This window comes from Myotis lucifugus, unplaced genomic scaffold (genome assembly GCF_000147115.1).
Source record: "Myotis lucifugus unplaced genomic scaffold, Myoluc2.0 scaffold_37, whole genome shotgun sequence".
Classification (NCBI taxonomy): domain Eukaryota; kingdom Metazoa; phylum Chordata; class Mammalia; order Chiroptera; family Vespertilionidae; genus Myotis; species Myotis lucifugus.
The window spans coordinates 7178029-7191714 of NW_005871085.1; the positions used below are offsets into that span (position 1 = coordinate 7178029).

At 41.6% G+C, this 13686-nt stretch overlaps 1 protein-coding gene across 1 annotated transcript; it reads right to left on the reverse strand.

Annotated features, from left to right (window-relative positions):
* Nucleotides 1–2058: 2058 nt before the first annotated feature.
* LOC102432074 (cytochrome c oxidase assembly factor 7) lies at nucleotides 2059–13448 on the reverse strand. Its single transcript, XM_023752780.1, has 2 exons — nucleotides 13262–13448; nucleotides 2059–3299 (listed from the first exon to the last, which is right to left on the reverse strand). The coding sequence occupies exons 1-2, from the start codon at nucleotides 13431–13433 to the stop codon at nucleotides 2851–2853; spliced, it is 621 nt and encodes a 206-aa protein (XP_023608548.1). The 5' UTR covers nucleotides 13434–13448; the 3' UTR covers nucleotides 2059–2850.
* Between the last annotated feature and the right edge of the window lie 238 nt (nucleotides 13449–13686).

Consider the following 13686-nt stretch of genomic DNA (forward strand, 5'->3'; position numbering starts at 1 on the left):
AGTTTCAAGGGATTTTGGTTAATATTACAATATAATCACAATATCGCCAACACCGGTTTGGCTCAGTGGATAGAGCGTCGGCCTGCGGACTGAAGGGTCCCAGGTTCGATTCCGGTCAAGGGCATGTACCTGGGTTGTGGGCACATCCCCAGTAGATGTGCAGGAGGCAGCTGATCGATGTTTCTCTCTCATCGATGTTTCTAACTCTTTCTCTCTCTCCCTTCCTCTCTGTAAAAAATCAATAAAATATATTTAAAAAAAAAATTTACAATCTTAACCACTTTTAAATGTATAGTTCAATAGTGTTAAGAATATTCACTTTTGCTAGAAAAGATCAAGGGGGGGAAAGAAGGGAACATATTCAATACTTTTAACAATAAAGATTTTTAAAAATACTCATTTTTGTGCAAATAATCTTCAGAAGTTTCTCATCTTGTAAAATTGAAAAGCTACACCCATTAAACAACTTCCCATTTCTCCCTCCCTCACACCATGGAAACCACCATTGTATTGTCTCTATGAATTTAGATACCTCATCTAAGTGGAGCACACAGTATTTATCTTTTTGTGATTAGCTTATTTCACTTAGCATGTCTTCAAGGTTCATCCATGTTATAACATGTACCAGAATCTCCTTCCTTTTAAGGTTGAATAACATTCCATTGTATATTTTGGCTACTGTGGTTGTCTCTATGAGCATTGGTGTATAAATATCTTGGAGACCCTGCTGTCAATTTTTTGAGTATGTACCTAGAATGGGAATTGCTGGACCATATGGTAAGTCTATGTTTAGTTTTCTTTTCTTTTCTTTTTTAAAAAAAATATATTTCTTTATTGATTTCAGAGAGGAAGAGAGGAGAGAGAGATAGAAACATCAATGATGAGAGAGAATCACTGATTGGCTGCCTCCTGCACGCCCCCCACTGGGGATCAAGCCTGCAATCCAGGCATGTGCCCTTGGCCGGAATCGAACCTAGGACCCTTCAATCCACAGGCAGATGCTCTATCCACTGAGCCAAGCCGGGCAGGGCTATGTTTAGTTTTCTGAGGAACCACCATATTGTTTTCAATAGTGGTTGCACCATTTTACATTCCTACCGGCAATCTATCAGGCTTCCAATCTCTATACGGACTGAAGGGTCCCGGGTTCGATTCTAGTCAAGGGCATTTAAAAAAAAAAATGCTCAACAGGCTTTAAAAAGGCCCAAAGGTGTCCAGGTTTAATTTAAGATCATCCTGAGGTTTCTCCTTTTGTGAGGCATCAATTTGATTCTTGTTAATGAAATACCTCAATAATTCTAGTTGGATCGTGGAGATTTCTTGCTACTCCCAGTATCTGTCATAAGTGGCCATCAGGTTATGAACGAGAAACGTAATACCAGAAATAATCATGAGACGTCTACAGATTCTACTTGATATCCTTTCTGCATTATTCTTCGCAACCAGGCCAAGTGCTTATCAATCTGAGTAGCGGAGATCATGAGTGTCACCTGCAAAGACTGGTATTAAATGCAGCTCTTTCAGAACAGAAACCAGCAAAAACCCTTCAAGACGGAACACGTGTTGTCTTTTTTTTCTTAATAATTAATAGCCATCCTGAAGGGGGTAAGATAATGATAATGATCTCATTGTGGTTTTGATTTGCATTTTCCTGGTGACTATCCATATGGAACATCTTTTCATATGCTTGTTGGCCTACAAATATTTTTGAAACACAACAAAAGCTACTTTACATTTTGAAAATAAGCTCACTTTTTAGATCTTGTCTGCCCTTGGGAAAGTCCCTCTCCTTTTTCAACTGGAGAAACGGGTGGGCTACGCTTACAACCCATCCACACAGCAAACTTTCCTTCTAAGACAGCTGCAAAACTGGAAGCACAAAAACTGTAGGTGGTGACAGAAATAAGGGTCCTGTTATCAGCAGGAAAATGACAAGCTCGCCCCCTAGTGACAAATTAGGAAGATAATAGAAAAAGCAAATGTTCTTAAAAGAAAAGGCACAACCACTGAAGAACATAATCTCTACCCAGGATGTGAAGAGAACACCAATAACAAAAATATTAACCAAAATAGTTTATTCACAGGAACAGTTAAAAAGGCTCTGTTCTGAGGGACAGAATGTTACAAAACCCTTGCTTACAAATCCCTACCTGAAGTTGCCTGGGGAATAATCTGCTCCCTCAGTGTGATGAGCAGCACCTCGTAAGTGGATTGGGGATTCTAGTCCACTAACTGTGATTGTCTCCACTGCAGGAGGGCTTGTTTCATCCTCTTTAGCAACCCTGAAACATACGAGTAATGACCTTTAATCTTCCAGATCTCCATGAATGTACTGCAAAAACGTGACTCTAAAGGCAGAACTAAAGCCCACACCAATTACATAAGCCAGAGGGTGGAGTCGTGACTGTTCTTAGCTCCTGAAGCCCTCTATTACGTAAACCAAGATACTTCCTGATTTTCAAGCCTTCCCAACTAAAATAATAATAATGACGACGATGATGTCGGATTCCTTCAGGCCCTGTGGCTGCTAATTTTTCCTATCTCCTGCTCTTTGTCTCTCCTTCCCACCCCCCCAAAATCTCCATTGCTCTCTAGTTTGCTGTTTTTCAGAGCTATAAGAGTTTGAGATCTAAAACCCCATTAAATGTGGGTCTCTTTACAGAACACACCAGTTAAAGAAATAAATACTTCAGGCTACATCCCAGTAGGTGACACTCTGGGGCAATGGGTATATGTAACCAGGGCCACTAATACCGAGTCCCAAGTCTCCCTGCTCCAGCAGGCTGATCTCCAAGGGCTACATCAGGAATCGGAGGTGCCAGTATCTGTTGCACAGGAGGGTGGGCCACACTACCCGAACGTTAAAGGCTGGACATTTTTCTGCTGTTCTTTATGCAGTTTCATGGCCCGATTTTTTAGCGCTTCAGCCTTGGCTTCATCCTTATCGACACCATCCCCCAGCTTGTACATGCGGCTGGCATTGGCACAGGCCCAGACATGGCCCAGGTCACAGGCTTTCATGGTGTATTTGTAGGCTAGGCCCATGTCCTTGGGAAAGCCGGGAGCACCCTGCAGGAACATGGCACTGAGGTTGAAGCAGCTAGGGGCATAGCTGCCATCACAGGCCCTTGTGTAATAGTCTCTGGCCTTCCCCAGATCGGGCTGGCCGTCATCATGGACCTGTCCATCATGTGCCAGGAGACCAACATTGTGACATGCCTCCACAGACTTCTTTCCAGGCTTCTCACACGCCATCAGAAAGCAGCTGAAGGCAGCTTTCAGGTCCTGGGTCAGTCCGCCTAGGAGTTAGGAAAGAGAAGAAAAAAGTAAGTCCAAGCCAGGGCAGAGCCAGAATGTCTCAGGCCAGTTAGGGAACAATTCCTGAATAAAATTCACATTCCTCGAGTTAAAGCAGCACGAAAGGAAGGTGGACTGGTCCAGGGCACAGACCTACCAGCTTTTTCAGCCATGGAGCCTTAGTTAAATGAGACCTTAAAAGGCAGACCAAAAAGGTAAAGATAAAGAGGGAATGATAGCAATAGCTATGTCATAGGGTTACAATGAGAACATGGCATCTTATAAGCACTTTATTAACTGTTTGTTAATTTAAATATATACTGAATGTATGCTATTTGCCAACGACTATGCCAGGTTCTGGGGAACAAACAGATTCTGTCCCTGTCTGGGGATCTTATGGTCTAATGAGACAAACATTAAACAACTACAAAAATAAATGCATGAACATAAGTGTGACAAGTGTACAGAGAAAAAGTACAGGGTGCTATGAGAATATATCAGGGTTCTGACCTGGACTAGGCGGTGAGATCAAAGAAAGCTTCCCCAAAGAAGTGATATTTGAGCTGTGAAATAATGGGGGGAAAAGGGAAAGAAAATATGACTTGCTCCAGGCAAAAGGAACAGGATACAAAGAGAAAAAGAGCCCATGTGGCTAGAACCCAGAAGTCCTAGGGAAGGAGGCTAAAGAGACAGGCAGGGGGCAGAACCTACAGGTACGGTGGGTGGTATTAGGGATCCTGGGCTTAGAATCCTAGGAGCAATAATAAATGGGAAACTACTAATGGGTCATTTTAAGCAGAGGTAATTACAAGGCTTTTTCTTTAGTTTTTTTTTTTTTTTTTTATTAATGGAAATTTGAAATTCCATGTAGCACTGAGGCAGGATAGTAAGAAGCTAGGAAGATTCCTGGGCAAGTGGAATGGGAAACAAAGTCAAATTTGAACAACTTACAGCCAGGTGGTGAATTGCTAGACCTTATCTCCCCTAACCAAGGACACTTGAGAGCAAATGGTTTATAACTCTCCTCCCTAACCAGAGAATACATATCTTAAATCAGCAGTCGCCAACTTTTCGGACCTCACGGACCACAGGTTGGCGACCACTGCTCCAAAGGTTTCCTTAAACCAGTGGTTGCCAACCTTTCGGACCTCACAGACCACCAGTGGTCCACGGACCACTGGTTGGCGACCACTGTCTTAAATCACCCTGGGCAGGGAAAATAGAAAACAGAGACCCAATTAATGTCATTTGTGCCAGCTAACCCCAAGAACAGATGAAGTCTGAGAAACAAAAAAGAAAAACCCCACTAAAGCCAGACAGACCCAAGAGAAAAGTAAAACCGTAAAGCAGAACAAAGAACAATCCTAAACTCCCTTATACACTCATTTTGATGTATCTGCATATTAAAAATGCACCTGGAAAGCTGATGAATATTCTGCTGAAACCATCCCCTAAGATTCTCACCAACAGAAGATTAAAAAAAAAACCCTCAAGACAAAGACTCAGTGCAGGCTCGCTATAGATCACACCATGTACCTTCTCAGGCATGAACTTTTTACTGCCTCCTAAACTCTAAGGGTCCCTGCAAAAGTTTCAACCAGGAGAGCAGTGGGCAGTGGCAGCTCGTCCTGGGCTTACCTCCTGATCCTGTCTCCAAGGCCCCCTTTTCTCTGACTTCCCTGTGAGCTGACAGCAGCCCCACCTTGGCTCACTTCTTTCCTACAGCATTTCTAGAATGCCAAAGCAGAGCACCACCTAGGCCAGCCATGGGCAAACTACGGCCCGAGGGCTGGATCCGGCCCGTTTGAAATGAATAAAACAAAACAAAAAAAAAGATCGTACCCTTTTATGTAATGATGTTTACTTTGAATTTATATTAGTTCACACAAACACTCCATCAATGCTTTTGTTCCGGCCCTCCGGTCCAGTTTAAGAACCCATTGTGGCCCTCGAGTCAAAACGTTTGCCTACCCCTGACCTAGGCTCTTCTGTTGCTTCTTTTTTTTTTTTAATCCTCACCAGAGGGTATTTTTCCATTGATTTTTCGGGAGAGTGGAAGAGAGGGGAAGACAGAGAGAAACACTGATGAGAGACACAACACATAAACTAGCTGCCTCCTGCATGAGCCCCAACCAGGTCCTGGGCCAGGGAGGAACCTGCAACCAAGATACGTGCCCTTGACCAGAATTGAACCCAGGACCCTCTGGTCCGCAGGCCAAAGCTCTATCCACCGAGGCAAACTGGCTAGGGCTGTTGCTTCTTCTATGCTAAGCCCTTCCTTGTTTCACTGTCCCCAGCTTTAACAAACATATTCTCAAAATTACCTGGACTTGTATTGTGAAATCTTTCCTACACGAAGTCAAGAACCCACACACTAGAGCAGTGATGGTGAACCTATGACTCATTTTTTTGGTTGATTTTTCTTTGTTAAATGGCATTTTGATTTTTCTTTGTTAAATGGCATTTAAATATATAAAATAAATATCAAAAATATAAGTCTTTGTTTGTATATGTGACACGGCACCAGAGTTAAGTTAGGGTTTTTCAAAATGCTGACACGCCGAGCTCAAAAGGTTCGCCATCACTGCACTAGAGGCTGACTTGAGGCAGACCCATCTCAGGCAAGTCCCTGTCCAGTAACACCATCACCCATTTAAAAAATATATAAATAGCCCTGGTTGGTTTGGCTCAGTGGATAGAGCATCAGCATGCGGACTGAGGGGACCCAGGTTCGATTCCGGTCAAAGGCACATGCCTAGGTTTCGGGCTAGATCCCCAGTGGGGGCGCGTGGCAGGAGGCAGCCGGTCAATGATTCTCATCATTGATGTTCCTCTCTTTCTCTCTTTATCTCTCTCTCTCTCCCCCTTTCCTCTCTGAAATCAATAAAAACATATTTAAAAACAAACAACAAACATTTAAAAAATATACAAATAATTATTTCTATCTCTTAACATTATTTTTTTAAAGAAATCTTTCCAAATACACCACCTAGAAATAACCATCATTATCATTAGGAGATTACCATTCTAGACATCTTTGTAGCAAGTGTTCAGCTTGATGGCTGAATACATAGCTGATAGAAGTACTTTGAAAAACTGGACTACATATGTGAATAAAAAATTAACTTCGATTTCACTTGAATTTATCAGAAGAAAACCGAAGTGAAACTGAAGAAACTGCTGAATTTCAAATGAATATTTCTTCACCAGAAAATTTTCCTAAATGTGCTCCTAGAGCAAGGGTGGGTGTATAAAGCCCACGAAATCATTTGGTCTGGCCCTGCCAAGACAACTGCAGGCAGGACTCAAAATTCAATAAATCTAGGAGCTTTTTTCATGGCAACATAGATTTATATTAAGTGATTTATGTTAAGCAAGTAGTGTTATAAATATCCAAATGGCCCTTGGCAGAAAAACCATTCCCCACCCCTGCCCTAGAGTTATAAAGAAATTATTAAACATATTAAAAGGTTACTCATTGTTTTTAATTTTTAACTAAATTTTAGAGATTATTGACTCACAACTAGAAAACATGAGGATATTCCTCCCATCTCTCCTCCCTCACTTTCTACTTCTTGTTGGTTATTTCAATTTAGGGAAAGAGAACAGCATAGTGGTTAATAAAGCCTGAGCTCTGTAGCCAGAAAACCTAGGCTCCAGTCCCAACTCCATTAGTTGTCAGCTATGTGACCTTAGGCATGTTATTTAACCTCTACAAGTCTTAGTTTTTCTCATCTGTAAAACAAGGATAATAGTACTTACTTCACATGTTGGAAGAAGTTTGAATGTGTACTTACAAAGAGCCTGGCAGATAATAAGTGCTCAGTAAATGTTACAGTGTTTTTGTCATAAAGGTTTATATTATTTACATCCTATTCAGTAATCCTAATTAGCCCAATACTCATTCTAAATGGATTCAACTCATCACTGATGCTTTCCATAAGAGCATCTCCATTCCTGAATTCTTTTGATTCACCTCTTTATTGGTTATCAGATAGCTTTTTCTATAAAAGCTGATAGATTCTATGCCCTTGAGTTCTTTCACTTTTGAGAATATATTCCTCTCACCTTTATATTTAAACTAGAGGCTCGGTGCACCAGCAGTGGGTGTGAGTGGGGCTGGCACTGTCAGCAGGTGCAAGTGGTGGCTGCTGCCCCGATTGCTCCTCAGGAGCAGGAGGAGGTGAAGAAGCCCTCAGAGGCAAACAGGGCCAGCAGCCGCCAGCTGCACCTGCTGATGGCGCCGAGTGATCAAGACTAGCGCTGGGCACCGGCAGCGGGTGCGAGTGGCAGCTCCAGTGCCGGCTACAGGTGTGAGCGGGGCCGGGGCTGGCAGTGGGTGTGAGCAGTGGCTCTGGCAGTGGGTGTGAGCGGCGGGTGGGACTGCGGTGCCCGGGAGCAAAGAATTTTCAGTAACCACTAACAGCTCACCCCAATGACAGCAACCGGTGTCCCGCCTTGGTCTGGCGCCTCCGCTCACCTGCTCCACCATCCCGCCGCAGCCAAGCCCACCATGTTCCACACACGCCCTCTGATGGTCAGCACACGTCATAGTGACCAGTTGTTCGGTTGTTCTGCTGTTCGGTCTATTTGCATATTAGCCTTTTATTATATAGGATATAACTTTCTATTGCAGGATTTCATTTGGTTCTTTTTATAATTTCAATTTTTCTAGTGAGATTTCCTATCTGTTCAGTCATTAGGTTTACGTTTTATTTAAAATCTTAAACATAGCCAGCACCGGTTTGGCTCAGTGGATAGAGCGTCAGCCTGCGGACTGAAAGGTCCCAGGTTCGATTCCGGTCAAGGGCATGTACCTTGGTTGCGGGCACATCCCCAGCAGGACATGTGCAGGAGGCAGCTGATCGATGTTTCTCTCTCATCGATGTTTCTAACTCTCTATCCCTCTCCCTTCCTCTCTGTAAAAAATCAATAAAATATATTAAAAAAAATCTTAAACATAGTTATTATACCTGCTTTTAAATTCTCAGTTGTAAATTCCAATATCTGTGTCATACCTGGGTCTATTTCTATTAATTGCCTTTTTTTATTTAGTAATTTCTTATTTTATGCTGGACATTGTGGATGATACTTTGTACAGCTTGGATTTTGTTGAATTCCTTTAAAGACTGTTGAGTTTCATTCTGGCAGGTAGCTAGCTAATTTACTGGTGAATCAGCCTGATTCTTTTGAGGCTTGTATTTAAGTTTGTTAGAGCAGATCTAGAGTAGTCTTACCATTAGGACATGGCCTTTCTGGAGTCTCTGTTGAATATCTGTGGTGTTCACTGAGGTCCCTCTTCTCTGGCTGGCTGGAACTCAAACCACTTCTAGCACTGTGAGACCTCTGAAATCTCTTCAGTGCATAGCTCCTCAATATCCTTTTACTGCAAGGTCTCTCAGAGACCTTGTGCAGCTTAACACTGGGCCAAAGACTTAAGAGATCGCCTATGTGGATTTCTAGAGTTCCTCTGTATAGCTTATTCCTCTCTGGTATCCTGTCCTGAGCATTCCACTTCCTCAGTAGCTAAAAACTTTGACCTCTGCCTCATTCCTTAAGCACGATTATCATGCTCTATTTGGCTTCACTGCTTTGTGCATAGTGTGGAAAATACTTTCAGAAAGAAAGCTAAAGCAATCACGGGTGGCGATCACCTCATGTGTTTTCCTTTTCTCAGGAATCACAATACTTCATTGCCTGTTGTCCAATGTCTGAAAACAGCTGCTTTGAATATTTTAGCTAATCCATGGCTAAAATATACAAAGTTCTTCAAAGTTCATTTTAATTGCCTTATGGAGAGAAGATTGGGGACTTGCATTAATCTCCTAACTATAATCCAAGCAGGAAAGGAGGGTGGTTGGATAGGAATGATAGCAGAAGAGGGAGAAACAGGACAGATTTGAGAATATTTTGAAGATAAACTAGCATGAGCTACTAGGTTGAGATATACCACTTGCTAAAGTAGAAGACGACAGGATATAATAAATAGGAGAAGAAAACAAAAATTCCACAATGGATTTGTTAAGTTTGAGATGTCTATAAGAACTCCAAGTAGAACTGTTCAATAAATAGCTACAGACAGTATGGACCTCACAAGAATGGTCTTGACTAGAGATAAAGGTTTATTTGCTTTATCATCATTAACTTATTTCCTCCTCTACAGTAATCTTATTTTTTAGAAGAGACATTGAGGACTTTTAAATAGGACAGGGAGAAGGGGGAAGCATACATAATGCAAATATGTACTGCTTATAAACTATAAATTAATGATAAATTTGCCAGATGAATAATGCTGGGGTGAGTATCTTGCACATAACCTTTATTTGCATTTTTAGAGACCATTACTATTTAAATTTTTATGTATTTCCTCCTAGTACATTTTCTATGTAGTTTGGTATTATTTTTACATGTTATAATCATGAGCCCTCGTCACTCCCCATTAGAAACCCTTCTTAATATCTGTTTCACTGGCTGCAGAATATTTCATAAAAGAGATGTGTATCAGAATTAGTTTCCCCTTCAGGACATTTAAACTGCTTTACAAATGAAAACATCTGACCCAAATACTCTGTGGGTCACTCTAAGTGTGCAATCCAAAGTAACTTCTGCAGCAACCAATACAACCAGACCTGTTCAAACTGATAGAATGTTTTACAGTTTAACAAAGCAGTCATATCTGTTCTCATATGATGCACAGGAAAAACCTACAAAGAAGGTATGAGCAGACCTTATTATTTTAATTTCTTCAATGAGGAATTTGTGGCCTAGGGAAGGAAAACGCTTTGCCTGATGTCACAATGTCAGCTAAAAATGGGTTCTTTGGCTTCCCACTCTTTCCCCTGCCCCAGTTATCCTCGGTAAAAGGAGAGTTATTAACCAGTCTGTGTCAAGAAAGAACATAGGGTGTGTTTTCAGAACAGAGGGCAAAACCAAAGATTATAAAATCCTTTATCTCAGAAGTAGGCAGGTGGAGCCAACAGTATTGGCTTTTAGACTTGGCAGGGCTCAAGGTCTAATAAACAGCAATCCAAAAGGGCTTGAGTAGCAAAGATCTATTAATGGGACCTTCTGTGACCACTTTGGTTTAAACACCTATAGAAATTTATTTAAGAATGTTAGTTTAACAGATGATTAATTATTGTTCTCTACCACTCTTTTTAAAATATATATATTTTTATTGATTTCAGAGAAGAAGGGAAAGGAAGAGAGAGCTAGAAACATCAATAATGAGAATCATTGATTGGCTGCCTCCTACACACCCCACACTGGGAATCAAGCCCACAACCTGGGCATGTGCCCTGACAGGGAATCGAACTGTGACCTCCTGGTTCATAGGTCAATGCTCAACTACTGAGCCACGCCAGCCGGCCTACTCTTTTTTTTTTGTTTTTTTTTAAAGAAATTTACTTGTTTTACTATTTTTAAATTATTTTTAAAAATACTGTTATTGATTTTGAGAGAGAGAGAGAAGAAGGGAGAGGGAGAGAGAAGAGAAACATCGATTATCAGCTGCCTCCTGCACATCCCCCTACTGGGGACCCAGCCCACAACCCAGGCATGCACCTGACGAGGAATCAAATCAGCAACCTTTTGGTGCATGGGATGATGCCCAACCAAATGAGCCACACTGACCAGGGCATCTACCACTGTTTTTTTTCACACCTGCTCACCTTCTTTCTGCCTGGGACATAACTCTATTCCACCTCCACCAAACAAAATCTACTGTCCTTGAAACACCAGTTTCAATGCCTTCTCCTCTATGACAGCACCCTTAATGATGATCCTCTCCCAGCATTAAACCCCAGGGTACTTTATATGTCTCTCTCTGAAGATGCTTCTCAAGCTCTCCTAGGTATAACAGGTATTAGTATAAATATACTCCCTGACCCCATACACACTGGTCATGTTTAATTCTTGTTTCACTGTTGATAGCAAATACTAAAAGTATGCTCAACAAAGGAGCACTAGAACAACAACAACAACAAAAAAGGCTCAGTGCACATTAATCACATAAGTCTGTATAATAAGTCTGTCTCTCCTTAATTCAATAAGGAACTCAAAATCTTTGTGGAAAATATAGTAAAATATGGTATAAAGACAAAAAGAATCCAAAACTTTACCAGGACACAAATCAAATCCAGAGACAACAGCTAGGAACATTTTTGGTTTTGCACTCTATATTATATAGCTGAATTTATACCATATATAATTTTGTACTCTGCTTTTTTTACTGAATATTATAAGTTTTCCCCATATCAACAAAAATTTTTTAGAAACTTTTTTTCTTTTCAGAGAGGAAGGGAGAAGGAGAGAGATAGAAACATCAATGATGAGAGAGAATCACCGATCAGCTGCCTCCTGCACGCCCCGCACTGGGGATCAAGCCCGCAACCCGGGCATGTGCCTCCAACTGGAATCAAACCCAGGACCTTTTAGTCCATAGGCCAACGCTCTATCCACTGAACCAAAAACCAGCCAGGACAGAAACATTTTTTAATGTGCTAAATAACATTCCATCCAATGGAAGTTATATTATTTAACTAAGCTGCTATTGTTGGTAGACAATTTAAAAAATAATTAATATAATGCAGTTATATACTGCTTATACACTATAAATTAATGATAAGTTTGCCAGATGAATAATGCTGGGGTGAATATCTTTGCACATTACCTTTATTTGCATTTTTAGTTATTTCCGTAGGTTAGGATATTAAGAAAATTACTAAGTTAAAGAAATGCCCCCCTGCATCAGAAGGGAAACTGATACTCTTGATGATGATAAACTTTCATCAAAATAGGGACTACCACAGAACCAATGTCTCATATGAAAGCAGAAATAATCTACACAGCTCCAGAGAATTAAAAAGACATCTTCTTCATCAAACTTTCACTGAACAACTCTCCAACCAGGCTTGGGCACGGGGAACAAGGGATGAATGAATCATAACATCTTCAAGAAGCTCATGATCTGGTGAGCAAAAAAATAGCTGCCTGTCAAAGGTCATATTCCCTATTTGTGGTGGTTCTAAATATTTCCATAAATTCTTTGATATTTCTGGTTTTGAGAGGTGGACTTTTAAGTTCTCTCCCCTTAATATGGACTAGACTTACTGACTCACTTCTAATAAATAGAATGTGATGGGGATGAAACATGTGTGACATCTAAGGGTAGGCCATTGAAGATTCATCAAAAGACATTGAGGATTCCTTCTTGCTCTCTCTCTTGGATCACTCACTCTGGAGGAAGCCAGATGCCATGGCATGAGGACACATAGAGAGAGCCATGTCACAAGGAACTGAGGTCACCTGATAACAGCTGGCAAGGAACAGAAGGAAGTATTTACCAACAGCCACATGAGTAAGTCATCTTAAAATGGGAAAAATCCAGTTCCAGTCAAGCCTTCAAATAACTGAACCCTTAACTCCCTGGCTAATGTCTAAAAAAAATCATGAGAGACCTGAGGCACACAGCTAAGCTACTCCCCAATTCCTGACCCCACAGAAACTATGTGAAGTAAATTTGCTAGGATAATTTGCTATTTAGCAATAGATAACTTAAAAGCTACTCCAGTGATGACTGCAATAGGGCATGAGGAGAAAAGATAGATGGAAGGGAATTAACCATTACTGATCCCTTCCTCTGGGCCAGGCATGTGCTGATGCCTTACCTACTTTATCCTTTGTAATCCTCACAAAATCCCTATGAAGTATTTTACAGGTGATGCAACAGGCACAAAGGTTAAGTGACTGGCTCAAGATCCCATTCACTCCTTGCAAATAACATTCCCTGAGGTCTGCCTAACTTAAAAGGTTGTACTCTTCCCCTCACCATTCTGCTGAACTCATTTCCAAATCTTCCTGCAACGTGCTTCCCCAATGCCTGTGAGGACCCTTCTGCAAAGAGGGCTCAGTATGAGGTCAGCACTATCAATGACAAGGACCAAGGAAAGCAGGTCCTCCTTACCTTTTCCGGTCACATAATAGGCCCCCAGTTTGTAGCAGCTATCACTGTGTTTGTTCTCTTCACAGTTGAACTTCAACACCTTGGCAGCCTCATCAAAATTCTTCTGGATCCCTTCCAAATAGTCTACCAGCCGATAACAACCTGTGGAAAGAGGACAAGAGCTTTTCTTCATGTCTGGGGACACTGCTTAGCAGTGGGGAGGGTCAAGGTGTGACAGGCCAGATGTGTCTTTCATTTGGGACCAGCTGCTGTTCTCCTGAGGTGTGACAAGGAATGCAGGTGGTGTTCAGCCATTCCTACAAAGGCATTGTTTGCCCTTGGGCAGGGGCTGACAAATGTAAGGACGGGGGAGACCTTGGCCCCTGCACTGGCTCCTCCTCTCACCAGCCCTTCTGCCCTGCCAGCCAGGCTGGCCCAAAGACGCA

What these genes read in the sequence shown, in the direction of transcription:
- LOC102432074 (XM_023752780.1), bottom strand. Translation starts at nt 13,433, where the DNA reads ATGAAGAAAAGCTCTTGTCCTCTTTCCACAGGTTGTTATCGGCTGGTA. An exon ending in CTATTATGTGACCGGAAAAG is followed by an intron (nt 3,300 to 13,261) that starts GTAAGGAGGACC and finishes CCTAACTCCTAG; the next exon opens with GCGGACTGACCCAGGACCTG.